Raw genomic sequence first — 12,967 nt, forward strand, 5'->3', positions numbered from 1 at the left:
TGACTCAGATCTTCAGCAAGTACTGCCTTCGATTCTTTGTCTCAAGCTACGTACTGTGGAGCCACCTAGTCCGCTGCATTTTCTACCTTGTATGGAAAAATTTTGGCCATTGTGAGCCATTGCACACAACGTAAATGACAAGAAGAGTAATGTCTGGAGACTTTTACGATTTTGAACGCCTCAGTCTACATTTCAGGAGTCACCCATTTGCCTTGCTTTGGATCAATTGCCATGGATTCACCTATTCTGAAACTGCTTGTCAGCTCACAAGATTCCGCAAGTGCCTCTTGCGTTTGACTCAGATCTTCAGCAAGTACTGCCTTCGATTCTTTGTCTCAAGCTACATACTGTGGAGCCACCTAGTCCGCTGCATTTTCTACCTTGTATGGAATAATTTTGGCCATTGTGAGCCATTGCACACAACGTAAATGACAAGAAGGGTAATGTCTGGAGACTTTTACGATTTTGAACGCCTCAGTCTACATTTCATGAGTCACCCATTTGCCTTGCTTTGGAACAATTGCCATGGATTCACCTCCTCTGAAACTGCTTTTCAGTTCACAAGATTCCGCAAGTGCCTCTTGCGTTTGACTCAGATCTTCAGCAAGTACTCCCTTCGATTCTTTGTCTCAAGCTACATACTGTGGAGCCATCTAGTCCGCTGCTTTTTGTACCTTGTATGGAAAAATTTTGGCCATTGTGAGCCTCGCACACAACGTAAATGACAAACTTTAGAGTTTCTGTTTCAGCTGTCCTAAGAGTGCCTTGTCTTCAATTCTGAAATCAACATTCTTGAACAGTGGAAAGCATTCTCTATATAATTCATAAGTTGCAGCATTGTCACCATAAAATTCCACATAAATTGGACGAATTTCAGATACACTTTCCGTTCATTCGAAGCAGAAAGACTAATGGAGTCATTCGGGGTAACTGAGCGCAGTGGGTAAGTGTGTGCGCAGTGCGTATATCTCGACTATGCAATGTATGAAAGCGGGGTTCATTTGGGTGAAGCAAGGGCGCAGAATCGCCATATTAGTTTTTCATAGGAGTGCGCCGTGCCACGTTTCTTTAACTTTTTATTTGAAATTAATCACATTCACTAGTTTTCTTGTTGATTTTTAGCATCTCTGCACATTCTGCCAGGTCCAAGTTCCGAGTCCCTCAGTGTTAAACAATATTTTATTCGATCATGGGCATCTTAATCTAAATATATAATAAAAAAATTTAAGTTCTCTTAGCTGCTCAACTATATAAGAACGTCAATTCAAATTTTGGCTTACTGGGGAAAGTGTGCGCGGGTAAGTGTGCGCATAAATTCAGTATATGGGCATTAGAATAAATTATGACATTGTTGATTTTTCTTGGGTAAGACTCGATCAATATTGTCCTATTTGTTCAGAAAAATATGAAGAGCCACCAACAGGGGAATGTATCAAGTGTTGTGTTCACCAAGAATTGTGGCACGAACAATAATGCACTGCTTGTGAAAAGGCGCTTCTGTATTGACAATAAACAGCGTTTCTCTAATATTGTAACATTTTGATGACATTATTTTGTAATTTGTTTTGATTGTGTGGTTCACTAAGCACTGCGTTCACTTACCCCGTGAGGGTGCGCACACTTACCCGCAATACGGGGCATGTGAACACACTCCGACTTTCTCTATTAAATTTTTTTTTGCGGAAGAAAACGTTTTTGTTTGTTTGCTTTTTGATGTTTTCTTATAGATTAGAAAATTCTCTATCTTATGAATATGTTTAAATTTTCCTACCTTCAACATTTGATACAGGGTATGGCTTGAAAGCCAAAAGTGCGCACAGTTGCCCCGAATGACTCTTGTAATACTTTTCAAATAATCTTACATCTTCATTACAACACGGTGGTTGTGTGAAATTTAGAGCGATACAAACTAAATGTTATAGGCTGATGTCAAGCCTCTCTGAAAACATCAATATCAATTGCCACTCTGAGAAATCAATAACAGTGAAAAAACACTGAACTATGTTATAATCCCAATATTTAGCAATAACAGCACTTTCTTCATTAAAAACTTCCCTTAAATGATACAAAAATTAGTGATCCAAAGCATATACGAATTGTACCCAACATTAGGTTGATGATGATGCAATCTCCATCCAGTAGGTACTTTGAACATTTATTATTAACTCCAATATTGGTAGAGGTATAATAAATGGTTTCTGCCTTGATATTTTCCAGGCTTTCCTGTATCTTTTTTCGGTTTATCTTGTACTTGATTTGGTTGGCCAAGGTCTCTTAATTTGTTTCTCGATTTCTGGCATTTCTTGATCGATACAGGCATCTTTCCAAAAATTCCAGATCCGTACTTGGAATTGAATAGACACGCCTTCTATCGAATTTTGGTGAAATGATTCATTCCGTTGTGTTCTATTTTTTCGTCAAAAACACTCATTAGGCCAACACTCTACATAATACTTCACACATCGTAGGTCTTTTTTCAATTCATTATTTGTGGGACTATGTGTCTCCATTTTTAATTGATTCAATTTATTGCTATTGTGAAATGTATTTGATCGGACTAACACTTCCAGGAACCTCATTCAGCTCTCTTTTTGCTATTGATCAATATCCAATAGGGATCGGGCACAGTGGAAAAAACACTCGACGTTGGAGGACCCGAAATAACCCCCGATACTGCCGGTCCGTGGAAATAACTCAATTCCGCATGAAAAATTCATATTTCACTCATTTCCACATCGCGCCAGAGATTGAATGTCCTCGAGAGAAACATAAATTACATATACAAATTGAAATATATTCAGCCTCAGGATTTCACTCCAGTGAGTAATGCGCTTCATTTTAATCCAGACGAAATTACCTGGCATCGTTAAACGGGATGGACAGGCCTTGAAGCCCGGAAAAATTTGTGGGTTTCCGGACCAATCCGGAGCTCCTCTGTACAACTTCGCCTAATGTTTCGGGTATCGCGGGTACAGCGGAATTATTTAATTGAATAATTGAAATTGATGGAATGAAATTTTCGGTCGAGTTCATCAGGTTTTTGTCGGATTGGGTATGCAACTCATATCAACGGATGAGGGTTTTATTCGAAATATTTGTACAGCTTGGTATTTCTGCGGTTCTCCATATGCTATTTTAAGGGATCTCTCTTCAAATAAGAGAAAGCCATTTCATTAAAAACAGAAATTTGATAACTCTATACCCAATGGTATACAGGTAGATTAGGTTAGGTTAGGTTCTGTCGAGTTCATCAGGTTTTTGTCGGATTGGGTATGCAACTCATATCAACGGATGAGGGTTTTATTTGAAATATGTGTACAGCTTGGTATTTCTGCGGTTCTCAATATGCTATTTTCAGGGATCTCTCTTCCAATAAAACAAAGCCATTCAATTAAAAACAGACATATGATAACTGTATACCCTTCGGTATACAGTTGGGTGAAAAGTTCATATCTTCTGTATCTAGTAATTCGTATAAAAATGCTGGAACAGGTCACTTTTTGTTTCAATTAACGAAAAGTGGTACATCGTCAACAACATGTTGATTGCCTGACTCAGGTGTGTCAGATATTGTTCAAGTTGATGGCAACATCTCGCGAGCAGAAACCGTCGGTTAATCAATCAAGTTCTCAAGAAATCGAGTATTCCTCTTATATATCGCAGTTTGTCATATCTGTTGGATCATCTTTTGGTTTAACCAAAATGATATTGAGCAACTTTGAGTGAAGTGCCTCATGTCTCCTATATCAGCGAGGTAATAACCAGGAATCAGGTACGGAAAGAAGGTTAGTTCCCTGTTTTCCTTCCCTTTGGAACCCCCTTTCTGCTACCAGACCAGTGGAGAATCGCCAGATTTCTTCTTAAGCTCGTTGGGTTAAGTAATTGCATTTCCACCTGTCCAGTTGCTCAATATCCGAAATACTGAAATTGTTCGCCAAGTCTTTGCGACCAATTACAAAGTTTCATGAATAATTGAAGAGCTTGTGGTGGAGAGTACTTGAGTTTCATTTGTTCATTTTTTTTATATGAAAATGACTCTCGAATGACATGAACAACGATAATAAATGAAATATTGTTGATGGATATCAGAGCTTGTATGAGTATTTGCTATCTGAATTACTGTTGAAGTATACGTACAAAACTCACCCTGTATACATGAAATTTTTGTTATTTCATTCTCAGGCTTTCAGAGTATGTATGTTTTCATGAACAACCCTACCTATAGGGCCTTATCCTCGGCTCTATCCATTGACCAAATCGAAAAAATACGCAACACCTCATTTGCAGAACTTAACACTAACGAACTGAAAATATTCCTCCCCATCTACCAATGTAATGTCTCCCTCTCGCGATAAAACTTCGCGGAAACTTTAATTGACGCTATTTCTCAACTGAATCACCACTCCACTACATTTTAACTTCATGATTATTAATTAAAGGCACTCCAACAATCCTCACATTTTTCGTCCGTTACGATTGCAAACCATCTCTTTGACGAGTCAGTCTCTTGAATATTGATCACAGTTAAGAGTCTACCCAGACTTGGAAGATTAACATAGCAAAACTTTTCCTTCGATTTTGCTCCTCCGGATTCTATTTTTAGGAGTGTTCGCCTGATGGGGTTGAAGTGAGAAAAAAAAGGGTAAATGTTCGAGAAAATATTCAGAATTTGTATCTGACCAAAGATTCTTCACCTTGGGTTGCTATCAAGGTGTATGATATGCATCAGTTTTCTGATCGAATGCAATCATTCACTGAATAACTGAAATGATGAGTTTGAAAAAGACTAGAATTGCTCTATGTTTGAAAGTGTGAGATAAAAAATGTCAAGAAACTTGAATATTGGCTTCTCACAAGTAGCTGAATAATCGTATGCAAATTTATCAACTGAAAATATGAAAATCAAATGTTTAGTTTCGTTGAGGTTTGAAATTCACTTTTGTATTATATTTTCACCAGAAATATAGTGATTTTTTTGTTTCCTTCTGATTCTTGAAAAATGATGTGAGCTTGGTTTTTTTGCTTTTTATGTGTTCAAGCTCATTGACCCTGGGTTTCATAAATTTTGGTCCGGGAATCAACGCTTGATTGACGAATAGACGTCAATTTGTTTTCAATTCCCAGGCAACATGCGTACGTCATAATGACGTACCTTAAAGGTCATGTCAGACGTCATATAGACCTCAAGGTTGACGTCTAGATGACGGTCAAATGTCAGCATCATTATGGCGTCAGTGTATGACGTTATTTTGATGTCAGTGTATGACGTTATTTTGACGTCTTATGAAAGGGATAACGCCTTAAGAGGAAGGCAATGAATATTAATAATTCAGATGCATACCACCCGCCGATACGAATTCGACATGAGTTACGATCTGAATGAGCTACCCAATATGCCATGGTTTCGGTCTCATTTGACCTCGTCAGAGCAACATAGCTTTTTCCGTCTGTTCCGATATTCCTGAACAGTACTGTCATTATTTCAGAGACGACGCCTACTGGCCCAGTCGTTCGAGTTCTATTGGTATTCAACGGCGGACCAGTAAAACCAGCAATATCGGAACAGGCCCCTTCAGCGATGAAGTAACGTGTGGAATTCACGGACCCTTATTCAATACTGGCACGCGCTACTTAGTACTATGCAGTAACGTCACGTAAAGACGTCTTTATATCGTCACCTTCAATGACGTTCATAGTACATCAGGAAATCACCAATTGAGTATGTCATTATTGATGTCATATTGACGTCACGTGAAGAAGTCTTAATAACGTCACCATCAATGACGTTCATAGTACGTCATTTTTGCGTCGATGACGTCCGTCGTCAGAAAATCACCAATTTAGTACGTCATTATTGAAGTCATATTGACGTCACGTGAAGAACGTCTTTATAACGTCACATTCAATGACCAATCACCAATTGAGTACGTCATTTAGACGTACGCTTGCTGCCTGGGTTGATAATTCAGTCATAATCGTTCAGAATATCATACTCGCATCAAATAATGATGCACATACGTCCATTCCATTATTCTCAATTGCCACTTCTTCAATGTATTCAAAAATGAAAAGGTTTCAGTGATTTCGTTTCAGAAATTGAGTGACTGTCAAATCGTTGATCGGACAATCAAAGTTTCATGAAAGCCGCTGTGTGCTACTACAAAGTTTCCTTTCCACGTTTGAATTATTTAGATTTTTATATGTATGAAATACATTGTATGAATAAGGAAAAAACTCGCTAAAATTCGCACTGAAAATTTATTACTTCTATGCAATACTATGAACCAAATTAAAATTTGAAAAATTACTTTTTTTCACATTTTATTTGTGAACATATATGTTCACAAATGAACAAAATCATTCACAAAATGAAAAATGCAACAAATAGTCAAAAGTGGCGTTAGTTGCAGGCTTCATAAAAAGTACGGAAACCCCAACAAGCGAGAGTCTTTACTATTACTGTACGAGGATAACTTTCAACCTGAACAACAACAATTTGTCACTATGCAAATAAACTATTTGCAAAAGTGTGAAAGAAATGATTATTTCTTTCTATCGCACTGTTCCTTCATCGTTATGGGAAGATCAGAGACTTGCCTCCTCCATATCCCTCGATATCCCCTAAATTTGTGTCGATGGGGTAAAAATTTATAAGGTATGAGCATCTTGTACTGTATTTGGATTTGGACCCCCCAAAAATCTATCATTTCACAGGTTTCCTCTCATTCTGCTCCCAAACCCTTTTTTGTGAAGGTCCAACCCAAACCTGACGTCCAATATTTCATCGTATAAGTTCCGCGAGATGAAACAAAGGGAAATCGGTACCATTACAGATTTGAACTATGTCAAACTCAACAAATCCCCCTTGTGTCATGCCTAACCCGTCCTAAGCCCAGCTCACGTATAGGGTTCGGCTTTTATTCATTCCCTACGACAGTCAGATATGCAGGAGTCGAAATAAAAAGGATTTTCGCCCATTTCGGAACGGTTGTTGATTTCTCGTTGTGAATCGAGATACGTTTGATCTCCGTTGCTTCATTATTCGTCCAGGTTCAAACGCTTTTCATCGCTTTTTGCAGACCTGTATGCCCTGATGATGATCTTGAATCATGTTGAGAGATCATCGACATGAAATGTTTTCGTTGGAATTCGTGTATCACCCTCTGAAATCTCTTCGTATTTCTACACCAAATCGATTATCAAAAAGTGAAAAGATAGAGGAACTTATTGTGTAATAGGTTGAATATCAATTCATAAATGTGTATTTATGAATTGATATTTTGAAGAGGCTTACCCACCTTGAAGAATGAAATAATTTTGATGAACAATATGGAATATAAAGAACAATTAAGCTCTCCTATTTATCTAAAAGCGAGGTTTGGCAATATTTCATCAGACTATAAAGCAGAATAGGTAATAAAGAAATTGCTATACTCAATCGATTATTACATGTAGGTACTAAATTGAAAAGGTAAGTTTAAACATCAGGTGAAATGAGGTAAGAAATCAGATAGGTAAGTATACTCCATTCACTTTTATTTTAGCAGTCGGTTGGCCATGGAAATTAGACACATTTCACTGTGTATAGTACGAAAATGTGGGATTATGACGCTTGTCAAAACATATTTGGGTTTTAAATCAACGATATGTTGCCCATTCTACGTAAAAGTTTCTGTTATTCCGTATTCTATCACAATGTCGAATCTCTTCTGGAAATATGTGATGAACATAATTGATATATGTAAGTAAAAGAAATTAAAGCAAGTTTCAAGTCAAGATGAACTTCATCTTTGAACAAAAATTTCACATGAATAAACAATTAACAGGTCAACTGGCGCGTATTTGTGGCTGTTCATTTTAATACAATGATATAATAATAATAATTAGGTATTTATTGTTACCTTAAGACATTTACAATGTATAGGATAAGTCAAATGAAAAATGGAAATAGTTATTTTCCTATCAAGTGCGGAAAGTGATACTTGCCCGCACGAAACTGCCGTTGCCCGAACGATGCGAAGCAGAGTTCGGGTAAGCAGTTGAGTGCGGGCAAGACACTTTCCGCAAGAGTTAGGAACAATATTTTTTCTACAAGCGCTTGAAATATATAAATATATCAATTGCACGATACAGATCATATCTCATTTGATTAATTCATATAAAATGACAGACGTAATTCCGCATGTCGTTACCATGGGTTACTCATCGTTGAAGTTCGGTGCATAGAGACATGATAGAATTTAATTTATTCTATAAGATTTGCGTGCGGGAAAAACCCCTGCTAATCCATTCCCGCACGCATTTGCGTGCGGGAAAGAAATAGCAGGCGTTTTTCCCGCACGTTTTGGAAAAGTGACTCTTTGCAACTTGAAATGCGTGCGGGAAAAAGGTTGAACGCGCACGCTTGTAGAAAAAATCAATTTTCGGGAACTTATTTTACGATGACATTCATCGAAAATCCTGTAGTAAACTTTTCGCATTAATTCACTCAAACATAAAATTCTCAAACGCCACCACTTTTTTGGGTCTCCCAATAGAAGGAAATTCTTTGTCATCCTCTTCATATTCAGCTGAAATATAAGTCGTTTGGATTCAGATGAAACATTATATAAATTCTCTTACATTGAATATATTCGCTAGCGTCTGACGTATTGTGGATTTTAGAATATCAGGGTATAATTATTTGAATGAGCGGACCTGAATTCTAAATAGCACTTCCTGGAACCCTGTCTCTTTTTTCTATCACTTTCGACATTTTTGTAATAAAAATTGATATCAGTTGAGGCAATGGCGTTATGACATTAATGACATTACATGAACCTTACTCCGTTCTAGTTACCAAAACTTGAGAAAATTATTTCATGGCCAACCGACTGCTAAAATAAATGTGAATGGAGTATACATATTTAACTCCCAGTACTGCAATTCCCTCAAGGAATTTCAAAGAAAGAATTTTTTTACAGTCACGTACAGCGGTGGTAATCAGCGGTGACTGAAATTTCAGTTATCACATTTCCAATATTCTCTTCCTCATAAAAAAGCAGCAAAATTTTCCCGACTTCCTCCAAATAGACATGATAAAATTCTTGCGCTTGATGAAAAGCAAAAATCCACGGACCTGAAATCTCATCCACTTGATTCTTCATTTAGTGTTCCAGAGAGGAATCTGAATTCGAATATATATCAGGAGTTCCGGCACATTTACATTCAAGACATTCGTGGGGAAAATGAAACGTTTTAGCGTTGAGAGTGTTTTTTCGCGTTGCTATGCTACCCCCAAGAAATATACGATCGGGTGTTGGGGTTGTTTTTATGTCTGAAATACGGTGTGTTAGTATCGAATCTATTCTCACCATTATATAGTACACATACGGGTTAGTTTCATCGTAAAGTTTTATTGAATATCGGTATACGAATGGGGTTTATCGGGTTGAAAGCAATAATTTACTTGATCAATATCGAGGGAGATTCCTGTTGAAGATTAAACAACCCATGAAATTCTTCGAGAGCATTTCTTTATAGGAAATTCAAGGATATTTCTTCACGTTTACTCACCATTTAATTTCATACAGTTTTCGAAGAGGACTATCTTCACTCTCTGTGTGAGTAGAATTTTAAAGTAGAGTAAGAAGGTAGAATTTTTCTGAATTTTCCAGTGAAGAGAGGAGATTTGGGAAAAGAATTGTCATGTCAAGGTCTTACGTCAAAAGGATATTCTCAGTTTGTATTAAATTATAATATATTAACATAAGCCCTTAGGAGCTGTCAAATTGGGAAACAAGCATGTTCGAATCAAGAAAGATATATGAAGGTTTATTTTCTCTTTGATTTTAGGGATTATCTATTTTGAATTCTTCAATCTCAATATTTTTTTGTGCTTCCTTTGTCCACCCTGTATAGTGTACACAAATCGAGTCAAATAAATAGACTTATCTCACTCCATAAGAGCAATTTTATTATTCATCATTATTTTTTTTTATTCATTTATTTTTATGCATTACAACACTACCTGCGGAAATGTTCACATTAATTTCCTCTATCTACATAAAAATGTTATTGTCATATGAGAATATCATTTATGGCTCGAAATAATGATATTTTTTTCAACCACGGATATTCATCAAGTAAGTATCAAATCCTTTAAATTGCCTTTTCAACTCTTAAGAGACTTGTTGGCACCTTAATCGATTGACATTTTCAAGACTTCACTTGAGATAATAATCGATAATGAATTAGGTCAAAGCGACAAGTTTTGCAGACTCTAGTTAATGTCAGAAGACGGATACGTCGCAATCTACACTCAACCTGTTTCATCCGAGACAACCTTGACTCACAATGCACGGTATAAGAGCCCTCGACGTTTATATTGCGGCGTTACTGCCATATATTCAGCATTGAATTTGGCTCTTTCAAACAGAAAAGTTACTGGTTGGAAAGTTTTGATTAGTTTTTATCATGTTTGTTAAATCTAGCTTATATTCTGAATTACTTCAAGAAAAACTGACTACCAATAGATAGGAGACTACCTTTCCAAAACATAATTGAATAATGCTAATTCGCCTTAAACGAATCTGGAAAAATCAACATTCACAATAATAAAGGGAAGAAGATTTATCTAAGAAAAACGTAGCCTTGGTTATTCTCCCTTCAACCTCATTTCGAATTCAAATTGAGAATCACTTGAATGAGTTTGCACACTCTACAAAAGCAGCATCGCTTGGATAAAAAATTACGTTGGCATCAAGAATTCATGAAATAAAACCCTTTCTGATAAAAATTCACCCTCAGATTGAAATCTTGGATAGCTTTCTTAAGCTTCAGACATTAATGAGTCACGCCATTTTCCATCTGTTTGAAAACCATTTTTTGGGATGCATCAATATCATGGCTGAACATTATGCTAATAGCAGTTCTTCACTTCACCGAAGTCACTTCGACATATCGAATAAATGGACTGAAGTAAGCTTTGCGTTATTTTTTCATCGAGTCTTTTGCAAGATTTCCCTAAACAATTCACATTTCATTACACGCTTGAAGTAGAGAATCCAAAACTCTCCAGCTTTATATACCTTCCATACTGGAGCCTGCTGAATTCAGACGAAATAAACAGTTAGTGGGGAGTTGGATTACTGTGTTAACGACTGTAACCTATCAAAGAACATGATTTCATGAAATGAACACATTTTTCTCATGAAATAACTTTTTGACGTGAGCGATCATGATGTAAGCTGATCATCAAGCTTCAAAGTATCAACCATCTCTTACCTTGTGCTGGCGCGTAAATGTTCAAATAGAGACAATCCTCGCTCTGATTCTGCAAATAAGGAAGCAACCTCTTCAGGTACTGCAACCTTCCTCTAGGCATCTTCTTCAGTGCCAAAGTTTCGTTAGAAATATCGGGTAACCTTTGAGGACAGACTGGTCCAAACTTATCCGCCACTTTGATACCAGACCACAAAGCTCCCGTCACTGGTGGCATGAATCTAAGCCTACCCAGAGGCGGGCTGGCGTAGGGGATTCCCCGGAAAACTTCTACTGGTTCCAAAAACTTCGAATCCAAGGTCACGATTACACCACTGACGTCACCGTACTTGGTCCGTACCGTCCTCGACGTTAGAGGAACACGCGTCTCACCAGCCGGCTCCCCGACAACCACATCCTCCTGAATGACCAGAACTGACACCAACAGAACACTCGCGAAAACGGACAGAAGAATATCGGAGGCCATCGCTTAGGACTGCCCTTGTCGGAATATTTCCATAATAACTTTTACGCATTCCAGGGAAAACATGGTTTTGAGCACGGGATAAAGAGCTTTCGAACCGAACGAGAAAAACTCTTTTCGAATTGTTGTATTCCAGTCTATCCTGCCCACATTGTGGGAGCGAACGCTGCAATTGCCAATGAGTATTAAGGGATTTTTTCGCTCAAGAAACGAATAAAAACAGTCAGACACTCGCCGGTAAGCACAATTTCCGCATCATCGGCTGTGGATCCGCGAGGAGTTCTTCAGGATAACTGGAGTCGCGAGCCTCAGGATGACGTCCTGCGCAAAAGCGCCATCTGTGTGCGCACGTTCTGTTAGCAGGACCAAACGTCGATTCATTTAACACTCTTGGAGAATTTGGCGCTCGTTCTTTTGATGGGATGGCATACGCTGGCGATGGTGGTTTAAATGTGAGCGCCCATGTACCATCTGCATTGGGAGAAAGGTTGCTTGAAAATTTGTGATATCTGAGAGATCGAAAATAATCTTCAATAATGGTACACTAACTTTTCTTCCTTCATTTTGAAATGCTCAACTGATATTTGAATTTGAATATTAGCTTTCCTTACACAGATGAATATTTCCATATATTATGTAACTGTGAGGTTTCGTTCAGTTTGCCCTACTCATATTAGCATATAAACAACTTAATGTTACTTGTGGCCACCCTGCTTGAAACCTTCTGCATGGATTCTTCTTCTTTCAATCTAATCGAAATTTCACATTTTATAATAATTCATTATTGAGTTTAGCCTCATTGTCAGATGACCTTATTGATTCCCGTTTGAGGTAAGCCTAATGGTAAGGCTCACTTTATCTATCTCTCTGATTTCTGTTAGAGTTGCCATAGGAATCACTGAATAAGAAAGACTTAACGATAAGCTAGCCTCAAATTAATTGGTGCAATAGGGCATACTGTTATAGTTAAAGATTTGATGGGTGATTGCTAAAAAGTGATTGGAACTTCGAATTTTGATATCAACCATTCCTCAACGCATTTCGAAGCACGAAGAATAATGGTTGCAAAATGGCGGAGACACCGGTTCTGTAGTGAAATATTTTGTGATGTTGAAATATGAGAAAAAAAATTGTTTCCTTCCTTTCATGGTGATGAGGTGTTTCGCACAGCCTACCCGAAAAACGTCGAAAAAACTTTATTTTAGTAAAAATTTGTTTAAAATACTCAACTCTATAGGACAC

General features: G+C 37.5%; 1 protein-coding gene across 1 annotated transcript in view; it reads right to left on the reverse strand.

Annotated features, from left to right (window-relative positions):
- The window catches only part of LOC123311437 (neuroligin-4, Y-linked), a 381,697-nt gene extending 369,715 nt beyond the window's left edge, over nucleotides 1–11,982 (reverse strand). Inside the window, exon 1 of the mRNA XM_044895388.1 lies at nucleotides 11,266–11,982. Coding sequence (XP_044751323.1) covers nucleotides 11,266–11,728 — 463 coding nt within the window. The 5' untranslated portion in view covers nucleotides 11,729–11,982. The remainder of the gene's footprint in view (nucleotides 1–11,265) is intronic.
- Between the last annotated feature and the right edge of the window lie 985 nt (nucleotides 11,983–12,967).

This window comes from Coccinella septempunctata, chromosome 4 (genome assembly GCF_907165205.1).
Source record: "Coccinella septempunctata chromosome 4, icCocSept1.1, whole genome shotgun sequence".
Lineage (NCBI taxonomy): Eukaryota > Metazoa > Arthropoda > Insecta > Coleoptera > Coccinellidae > Coccinella > Coccinella septempunctata.